We start from the raw sequence: 11,082 nt of genomic DNA on the forward strand, positions 1-11,082 counted from the left end.
AGCAAGCCAGCACCTCGCAGCGGCAGCAAGCCAGCACCTCGCAGCGGCAGCAAGCCAGGCAGACGCCCAACTTCATTACTTATGTAAGTATATGTTCATCCCAACTGAACAGGTGAGTGTTCCAAAGCTGTTTAATTTTTTAATGTGTATTTTTTTTTCTCCAATAGATCTGACTACCAGCGGCAGCAAGCCAGCACCTCGCAGCGGCAGCAAGCCAGCACCTCGCAGCGGCAGCAAGCCAGCACCTCGCAGCGGCAGCAAGCCAGTACCTCGCAGCGGCAGCAAGCCAGGCAGCAGCAAGAATGTCTTCTGAGGACAGCCCCCCAGAGAGACATCAGCGAATGGAGGTGAAATGTTCAAGTAAATTATTTTTTTTTTATTTAGGAATATGTTGAATTAATCAACTAGTACTAACAGTTTTTTATGTTGGATATAGGAGGAAGCTGCAGCCGAAGCGGGGGCGCCAGAAGCAGGACAGGGTGGAGAAAATAGTGGAGAAGGCTCGCAGGATGTAAGTGTATCCACAACAATGACATCATGACCATTACACCAGACACGCAGGACCAATTTACACAACAAAACTTAAAAGTTGCTATCATTACCATATCATGCCACATATTTAAAAGTAGAACTACACATATCAGTAATGTATTTTTTCATTTTTTCAGGTTGCACTGCCTGTCCGTCATAGAGTTCCTCCCAGGGGCTCCCGGGGTCGTCGAGGGCGCGGCGGTGGTCGACGGCATGTAAGTATTTTTTCTAGAACATATTTGGTTCCATTAAATTTTTCAAATGCATTATACCTAAAATACAGATTTTTAATTTTTTTTTTTTTTTTTTTTTCCTTGCCACAGGTTTCACAACGGCAGCAGGACGAGGAATCTGATGGGGGGGGGCGCGGTATAGACGTGGAACTCCTCATCAACCTCGTCCATGAACGGCAGCCGTTGTGGGACATGCAAGACCACCGCCATGCTGATTCTGTCATCACCCGACGGCTCTGGGAAGAGGTTGCCTCCGAAGTCGAAGATGGATGGGAGAATCTCAATGAAAGGGCAAAATCAAAAACAGGTAAGTAATCTACTTCAAAAATCAATGTTCTCAAATTCCCTATTCAAAGGCTAACCTTGTGCTTCTATTTTATTTTCAGTGCGTCGTCTGATAATACGGTGGCGGTCACTACGTGATCGCTTCAGGAGGGACTACAACTTGGAAATGGAGGCTCCAAGTGGATCGGCAGGACGCAAGGGCTCCCAGTACCGATATGCCAGAGCCCTTGCGTTCCTTAGAAGCACTATGCTGCCAAGACGGTAAGGAAACGATTTGTTTTTTGGAATGTTTTTAATTGTCTATAATTTTTTCTCAAACAGCATGTTATTGAAAATTTCATGAACAAATTTTAATTGTTTTTTTCCTTTTTGTTTTCATTCACACAGAACATTCACGAACACATTGGAGCCTGCATCCGGCCAACACCCTCCTGGAGCGATCCCACAAGTGACCGTTACCGGTGACCCCCTCCAACATGTCTGGTGATACCTCTTCTGCTCTCTCCCTCCCTTCCACCTCTACCTCTGCTCCCTCCGTCCCGTCCACCTCTACCTCTGATCCCTCCGTCCCGTCCACCTCTTCCTCTGATCCCTCACAATCTACCCTCCCATCTTTCCCATCTTACCCACCCTGCCCATCAGCATACTGGCAGACCTCATTACATGAGGCTGGTCAGCGAGTAGGTGTTCCCTTATCCCACCCCTCTGACGCTCCCGACACTAGAACCGTGTTAGGTTCTGGGCGACAGCGACAGAGGGGACAGGATCGGGGCAGCGCCGAATTCTTACATCTGAATGCATCCATCCATAGTTTTATTAAAGTATTATCTGACCAAATTCTTGCTGGCTTCAACCTGATAAACCATAGTTTACAGGAGTTGACCAGCAAGATGGATCAGGTGCTTTCAGCTGTAAGACAAACACCTAGCCAGCATTATTTTCATTCAGTAATTGGTCAGCTGGAAAACCTACCGTCTGAACAGCAAATACATGTAATGAGGGCTTTCCAGAATGCTATTATGCTACTGAATCCACTACCCCCTAACACCACTGCCCCTCCTCAGCACCCTGCCCCTCCTCAGCCCCCTGCCCCTCCTCAGCCCCCTGCCCCTCCTCAGCCCCCTGCCCCTCCGCAGCCCCCTGCCCCAATGCAGCCCCCTGCCCCAATGCAGCCCCCTGCCCCAATGCAGCCCCCTGCCCCTCCGCAGCCCCCTGCCCCTCCGCAGCCCCCTGCCCATTACCAGCACCCTGCCCATTACCAGCCCCCTCAACATTATTACCACTCTTCACTACCCACCCAGCACACAATCACTTCCCAGCATAATTACCCTGTACAAACATCCCTTCATTCCCTGTCTCCACATGTCATGCCTGTCACAAGTCCATGTCCTTCATCACTGTCTTCTACAACTACACTCCATTCCCCATACCATCATTCTCATTCTTCACCACTCTTAATCCAAACCCATCCATCTTTTTCAATTCCCACCGATACACCTTCCGCACAACACCCATCTCCCAGCCCTCAGTCATCTCCAAGCCCTCACCCATCTTTTGCAATGCCCACCTATACACCTTCCATACATCACCCATCTCCCAGCCCTCAGTCATCTCCAAGCCCTCAGCCATCTTTTGCAATGCCCACCTATACACCTTCCATACATCACCCATCTCCCAGCCCACAGCAATCTCCCAGCCCTCAGCCATCTCCTGTTGCTACACAATTTTTTCCACCAACTTCCATTTCTTTTTCAACACCCTCACCTTCTTCAAATGTCCAACCTTCTCCCTCCCCATCCTCTCTAAATACACCGCATGTTGAAGGGGTCAGTCCTGCGAGCAACACCAGCGATATCTCCACCCCACATAAATACTTAAATTTATAACTTTACAAATTTTTCTACTTTAAGAAATAAAAAAAAAAATGGAATGTGTATTCAATAAAAATCTGTTTTTATTTAACTTATATATTGTCTGTTGGTTTTTAATAAAATAAGACATTTTGATACAATTAATAAACACAACAGGTGGTTTGCATTACATAACTGAAGCAAAAAAAAAGGGTTACAAAATACAATATTGCAATAATAAAATCTCTGTTAAGTATACACATTAAACAGGGACAAAAAAAAAATCAAATCATTCGGTCCTGCCACTCCAGTCGACCTGCGTCAGTAACAAAATATGCAGCAAATTGGTCGCGGATTGCTAGGACTTCCCTACCGCTGCGGAAGGTAATGTTGCTGAAGTCTTGCAGATTACAATCTGACAGTTCCTCTTCTACAGGGGTAACTCCATTGCTTAAAAGATAGTTATGCAAGACAATGCATGCTTTAATGATGTCATCCACGGTGTCAACTTTTACATTGATGGCAGTGGTTAGAACTCTCCACTTTGCGGTAAGGATGCCAAACGCGCACTCAACCATACGCCGTGCGCGACTCAAACGATAATTAAATATTTTTTGTTCGTATGTCAACCCACGACTTGAATAAGGTTTGAGTAGGTGTGTGTGCAGTTGGAATGCCTCGTCAGCAAGGATGACAAAAGGCAGTGGTGGACCAGACGTTTGGGGAAGTGGGCTTGGTGGTGGGAAGCTGAATCTGTCTCCATAAAGATTACGGCCCATGATAGAGGTTTTAAAAATCTGTGAGTCATTGCTTCTTCCATAGGCTCCTATGTCCACTGCCAGGAATTTATAACTTGCATTGGCAATAGCCATCAGGACTACGGAAAAGTATTTTTTATAATTAAAGTGTTCGGATCCAGTGTTTGCTGGCTTCACTATCCGCACATGCTTGCCGTCCACCGCTCCGCAGCAATTGGGGAAGTCACATATTTCATAAAAATGTGCTGCTGTGGACATCCAGAGTTCTTGCGTAGGTTGAGGAATGTATTCTGCATTTAATGAATTCCATAATGCACTGCAAGTGCTGCTTACGATGCCGCTAATAGTAGAGATTCCTACCCGGAACTGATAATGCAGTGAAGAGTAAGACTCCCCAGTAGCCAAAAATCTGAAAAATTAGAAAAAAAAAACATTAGTTAACAGTCACAAAAAAACAACCATTACATCAGATGATGTAAAGCACAAAAAATGAATGTTGTGCTACCCATCACATGACGGGTAGCATAATACATTTTTTGGCCTTAACATCACATGACGGGTAGCACAATACGTTTTATGGGCTTAACATCACATGACAGGTAGTACAATACATTTTTTGGCCTTACCTGAGAGTGATCATGAGACGCTCTGCAGGAGTTATTGCCAGCCGGCAAAAGGTGTCGTGGCGACAAATGAGAGGCTCCACACGCTCCACCAAGGTGTCAAACATTGCCGCTGACATTCGAACGTATCGGAAAAAATGGTCTGGATGGCTCCTTAGCTCTAAATAAAGGGTTGTAAAAACTCCATGGGCAAGACGGACATCGTTGATGGGGTGGACCCAGAAGCGGCGTCGACGACGCTTCCTACGTTGCCGCTCCTTTTCAGCAATGTAAAATGCCAAAACATTTGCTTGATAAGAATAATCAAGGTACGCTTGGACGATTCTCCCATTAATAACATCCATCTCTCTTCTCTTTGACAGCCTCTACAGATGGCTGGTCGGAACACATCTATATATATATGTCTCAAAAATGCACTCCCATTGGGCTGTCCCAAGAGAAAAAAAAAAAAAACCAAAAAAAAAAAAAAAAAAAAAAAAAAAAAAAAAAAAAAAAACGGATCCGACGGATTCCGTTTAACGGACGCACAACGGACTTAACGGCAGCAACGGATCCGTTATTTCACTGGAATCCGCTAACGGATTCCAGTGGAATAACGGATCCGTTGCTTCAATTGACATCTCAAAAAAAACGGATCCGTTAAAAAAACGCAGCAACGGAACAAGCGGATTTAACACAACGCAAGTGTGAAAGTAGCCTTAAACAGATGTCGTGTGCGAAAACTCATAGTGTTACGTTGTCACTAAGGGGCGCGACCACTTAAAGTGCCTAGGGCAGCACGAAGGCAAAATACAGCCCTGTCCATAGATACATTGAAAATGTCGGCATGGTCAGCAGCTCTTTCTAATTCAGCTAAAAGAGTCCTCTGGCTGAAGACCTGGAAGGGAGATGTGTAATCCAAGAGCATGTTGTGTGGGATGCCTTGTGAGGGAAACTACTTATTCGGCTCACAGCTGGATGATCTGTCTAATGCAGCAGATAAGAAACAAGGATTTCTGGCTATCCAACCTCAATTCCCTCGTAACCGACATTTTCGGAAAAGACAATTTTTTCATAAGAAGCCTCCCAAAAACCAGGATTCATGCAAGGATAGAAGGAAGTCTTCAGGGTTTATGTTTAGGGCATCCTCTTCTACCAAGCCAAAGGGTCCCCAAGAACGCCATCATCCTGGTAGGGGGAAGACTCTCTCTCTTCCTTCCCTCCTGGGAAAAGATTTCCTCCAGCCCATGGATTTTACAGATCATCTCGGACGGTCTGAAATTACATCTGGACTCGCTCCCTCAGGGGTATTTTATTGTAACATCCATGTGCCTGGAAGAGAAAAGGAGAGCGTTGGAGTCAGAGATCGACTCCCTCCTTTCAAAGAGAATGATACAGGAGGTCCCAGGGGACGACGCAGGTCAGGGGTTCTAATCCCCACTATTCCTCAAAAGGAAACCAGACTTTTCGTTCAGGACGATTATCAACCTAAAAAGTCTCAATCGTCACCTAGCGCAGCGCCCCTTCAAGATGGAGACAATCAAATCCACAGTGAGATTGTTGTATCCAGGGTGTTTCACGGCGGTAATCGATTTAAAGGACGCCTATTACCATGTCCCCATCCACAAGGCGTATCAAGAGTTCCTGAGATTCCCTCTTCAGAAGGGAGACACCCTGCAGCATTACCAATTCAGGGCCTTACCATTCGGTCTCTCCATGGCACCCAGGATCTTTACGAAACTTATGGCAGAGATGATGGCACATATCAGGGTCCATCAGATCCTTATTTTCCCTTACCTGGACAACCTGTTGGTGGTGAGTCGGTCAGAGGATCACTGCAGACAGCATATCAGAAAGGTGTTGTCCATATTGGAAGACTTGGGGTGGATCATCAATCAGGAGAAGTCCAGACTTCAACCCCTGCAGTGTCAATCCTCCCTAGGCCTGATACTGGATTCGGTCAGACAATTGTCTTCTCTCCCACAGGAGAAAAAGAACAGGGTAAAAGATCTGGTCACCTCGGCAATATGAAAACCGGTCATGACCCTCAGACAAGCCATGTCACTAGTGGGGTCTCTTATAGCCTGCATCCCCGCTGTTCTCTGGGCACAACTACATGTGCGATCCTGTCAGATAGACGTCGTAGCCTGGCAGCGGCAGTTGGACGGCTCTTTGGATCACAAGATCCATTTACACCCAGACACGTTGCATTCCCTAACCTGGTGGCAGGACTTGACTCATTTATCCACAGGGGTATTGTGGGAAACCCGACTCACGGATACCATCACATCGGACGCCAGTCATTTAGGTTGGGGAGGTCATCTGCGACATCACCTTTTACAAGGATTATGGGACGGCCATCTGTGAAGTCAGTCCTCCAGTTTCAGGGAGCTGACAGCAGTGAAGATGGCACTCAGAGGCTTTCTACCTTATCTGACTGGTCAGCATGTATTCTCTCCGACAACAAGGTAATGGTGGCTTACCTAACTCACCAAGGGGGAACCAGATCCCCAACACTTCTCTCTCTCACAATGGAGATTTTTCAATTAGTAGAGTCTCATCTTCTCTTCCTGAGTGCGCTTCACATCAGAGGAAAAGACAACGAGGAAGACGATTTCTTCAGCAGACATCATCTACATTAAGGGGAATGGGCTCTGAGCCCCTGGGTGTTCCGTCTCATCACGAAACTATGAGGAACTCCAGTATTGGACTTGTTTGCAACCAGGGCGAACAGGAAGGTGGAGAAGTTCTGTTCCCTCAATCCCAGAGACTGTCCCCTGGCAATAGATTCCATGCAGATTCCCTGGTACCAGGGTCTTCTGTATGCCTTTCCGCCTTTAATCCTCATCTCTGCTGTGCTCCGTAAGATTCGGGAAGACAAAGCCCACTGTAGGGCCTGGTCCCACCAGACCCCGTGGGGGGCGCGCTCCCTCACATGTGCCCAGTCCCAGCATTGCTCCCACTAGCACTCCCAGTCATAGCCCCAGGCAGCGACGGCCTTCCTCTTACCGGTCCCATGGCTCTGCAGACTTTGCTCCTGCTCCCAGGCATGCTGCAGCCTCTTCCTGTCTCCCTTCCTTACACAGAGCTGCAGTAAGTGACTCTAGGCTGTGCGCGAGGCCACGCCCCCTTTCTTAAAGCGGTATGCCCCGTTTTCTGGAAGTGACCTCAGAGGTCACCTGTTACCTAATGGGTATTTAGGTTCACCTCCCCCAGCAGCAGGCGCCCGAGCAACGCTTCCATTAGAGCCTTGCCAGTGTCCAGACCCCTTGTGCTGTTATCTGTTTTCTGTGCTTTGATACCTGGTTCTAATCCCTTGTCTCACCGTAGTGCCATCCGTACCATTCCGGCTGGGGACGTCACCGCTCATACTGACAGAGGACGTCACCGTGCCCTACCTACCGTGGACATTATCTGTGCCGTACCTGCTGTGGACGTCACCGCTCATACCGACAGTGGACGTCACCGTGCCCTACCTGCCGTGGACATTATCCGTGCCGTACCTGCGGTGGACGTCACCTGCTGTGAACATTTCCGGTGCGGTTTCCGTGTCCTGCCGGCTGTGGACGTCACAACCTTGCTACACCTGGCCCTACAGAGACTCCTACTACCGTTTCCTGGCTGCCGTGCATTTAGGCCTCCTGGGGAGGCGCCTCACAGTCCCTGTATAGGGGTTCGCTGCTGGTCGCCTTCTCAGGGGAGTCCGGTGCACGGTCCAGTGGGTCCAGCTCCGGACGCCCGCCGCTCCTCGGTGAGCGTAACACCCACATCATCCTCATCGCTCCCATCTGGCCGAAGAGGGCCTGGTTTTATTGGCTTTAGAAGCTGTCAACATCAGACCCCTGGATACTTCCAGACGAGACAGATCTCCTAGTCCAGGGACCAGTGTGTCACCCCAGGGATCCAGCCCTACACTTAACAGCGTGGCATTTGAAAGGCAGCTGCTCTTAGCTCAGGGATTCTCGGGGAACCTAGTAGAGATTCTGTATAAGAGTAGGAAGCCAGTAACCACCAGTATTTATGGCAGGGTCTGGAGGAAGTTTCAGGAGCGCAAATAGGGGGCCCTCCTCCCTTCCCGGCTATCCTAGAATTCCTTCAAAAGGGGTTGGAATTGGGCCTCTCCACTAGCACTTTGAAAGTACAAGTTTCGGCCCTGGGTGCACTATATAATCAGAACCTTACAAAGAATATGTGGATTAGCAGGTTCATTAGGTCCTGTGCTAGAACTGCCCCTGTCCCCTCTCCTCATATGCCTCCCTGGGATTTAAATCTTGTTCTTGATGCCCTTGTAGACTCCCCTTTTGAACCCCAGTCGGATGTTCCGCTCAAGATTGTTACTGTTATTGTTATTCATTTTGTTTCTGTTGCACATGGAAATGCTACACCATTCCTTGACATTCATTTGGAGGGGATGGTAATGCAGGTAAAATTAATACCAAATTGTATCAAAAACCAGTGAGTGGAAAATCCCTTTTACATGCAGCGAGTTTACATCCTGCACATGTAATAAAAATATCCCAGTGAGCGAATATATAAGGGCTAAAAGAGGGTGCTCACAATGTATGGATTATGGTCAGGAGAGTGTAAACATTACAAATAAACTAAAAAAATCGGGGCTATAATAATGCGCTGCTTAATAGAGCTCGGGATATCGTTGCTACTAGAGACCGACATGAATTAGTCTATGGGGATAGCAATTGATCTAAGTGTAGAAATGATAGGAATAAGGATTCTGTTACCTTTGTTACTACTTTAAGAAGTGATTTTCCCACTATTCGGAACATTGTTCGGAAACATTTACCTGTATTGCATCAAGACCATATTGTATCAGATATTTTATCTAAGGGTGTACGATTCTCCACTAGGAAAGCTACTAGTATAGGTAACATACTTTCTCCAAGTCTCTTTATAGAGAATGATACTAATGTTTCAACTTGGCTAGCCACAGTTGGAAGTTATAAATGTGGCTACCATCGATGTGGTTTGTGTACACATATGGTGAATATTAGATTTTTTTTTTATCTCTAATTCATCTAGGAAGTATGAGATTAAGACCCTCATTAATTGTAATTCTACACACATAGTGTATCTTGCTAAATGTATAGCTTGGGATCTAATTTATGTGGGATCTACTATCCTTAAGTTAAAGGTACGTTTTTCGGAACATATTAGAGATGCGGTACCAAAAATAAAGGCAATATCAAGATCAATGTCTGGTTTATCTAGATATTTCCATGATGTACACGGAGGTAATGTTGAGACACTAATTATGCATGGCATTGAGAGGGTTAATTTGCCCCTGTGAGGGGGTGACTGGACGTATTTGGTTAGGAAATGTAAAGCGAGCTTTACACGCTGCGATATTGCTAGCGATGTCGCGAACGATAGCACCCGCCCATGTCGGTGGCGCGTCACGGGGTGATCGCTGCCGTAGCGAACAATATTGCTACGCCAGCGTCACACGCAATTACCTGTTCGCCAATGTCACTATGGCCGCCGAAAAAGCTCTCCTTTAAAGCCTTCTTTACACGTTGCAATTTCGCATACGATATCGTATGCGATTTGCAATGCCCCCATCGTATGTGCAGCACGTTCAATTTGTTGAACGTTCCGCACAAACGATTAACCCCCGTCACACGTACTTACCTTCCATACGACCTCGATGTGGGCGGCGAAAGTCCACTTCCTGGAGTGGGAGGGACATTTGGCCTCACATCGACGTCACGCGGCAGCCGGCCAATAGAAGCGGAGGGGCGGAGCTGAGCGGAACGTAAACATCCCGCCCACCTCCTTCCTCCCGTATTGTGGGCCGGGAGCCGCAGGACGCAGGTAAGATCTGTTCATCGTTCCCGGGGTGTCACACACTGCGATGTGCTCTACCCCGGGAACGTTGAACAATCTGACGTTCAATTCTAGAGAAATGAACGATGTGCATGCGATGAACGTTTTAACGTTCAATCGCAATCACACATACCTGTCACACACTGCAATGTAACTTACAATGCCGGATGTGCGTCACTTACGACGTGACCACGCCGACACATTGTAAGATATATTGCAGCGTGTACAGCGGGCTTAAGGGGGAGGTTCGTTCGGCATCACAGCGGCGTCACTAAGCGGCCACCCAATAGAAGCGGAGGGGCAGAGATGAGCGGCCGGAACATCCCTCCCACCTTTTTCCTCCCTCATTGCCGGCGGCCGCAGGTACGATGTTGTTCATCAACGACAAACAACCTGCGTTCCAAATGAGGAATGATTTTTAAAAAATGAACGACGTGTACACGACGAACAATTTGACACCTTTTTGCGATTGTTACTGATCGCAAAAAGGTGTCGCACGCAACGACAGCGCTAACGAAGTCGGATGTGCATCACCAACACCGTGACCCTGACGATATCTCGTTAGCGATATCGTTGTGTGTAAATGGGCCTTAAGGCTAAATGGATACTTAAGATGAATTGTCGCATACCTGCTGGATTAAACTATAAGAATGATTTGGCATACTAATATTAAGAAAAATGTACGTATTAAATGTAAAGAAATCTGTGCCTATTATTTATTTATTTATATTTTTTTATTGCAGGTGGTGAAGATTTAATGATGTGCCTGTGAGCAACTTCGAGTTAATGATATTGAACATGTGTGTTCTTCACTGACTCCGCCTATTGTATTTTACTTGTATATAATGTCTGTCGTTTTCAATGTAATCTTGTCATGATTAAGGGCCAAGTTTTTGGGGCCTGAAACGCGTATACGTGGTCTACATTTTAAAATTGCACTATGTGTTTATATACACGGTTTTTGCAATAAAGAAGGTTTTTT

The 11,082-nt window shown here is 46.9% G+C and overlaps 1 protein-coding gene across 1 annotated transcript; it reads left to right on the forward strand.

Moving 5' to 3' along the window:
* Nucleotides 1-302: 302 nt before the first annotated feature.
* On the forward strand, nucleotides 303-1,536 carry LOC142311282 (uncharacterized). The gene is made up of 6 exons (XM_075349590.1): nucleotides 303-347; nucleotides 437-511; nucleotides 669-746; nucleotides 855-1,071; nucleotides 1,151-1,310; nucleotides 1,437-1,536. The coding sequence occupies exons 1-6, from the start codon at nucleotides 303-305 to the stop codon at nucleotides 1,534-1,536; spliced, it is 675 nt and encodes a 224-aa protein (XP_075205705.1).
* Nucleotides 1,537-11,082: the final 9,546 nt, after the last annotated feature.

This window comes from Anomaloglossus baeobatrachus, chromosome 1 (assembly GCF_048569485.1).
Source record: "Anomaloglossus baeobatrachus isolate aAnoBae1 chromosome 1, aAnoBae1.hap1, whole genome shotgun sequence".
Classification (NCBI taxonomy): domain Eukaryota; kingdom Metazoa; phylum Chordata; class Amphibia; order Anura; family Aromobatidae; genus Anomaloglossus; species Anomaloglossus baeobatrachus.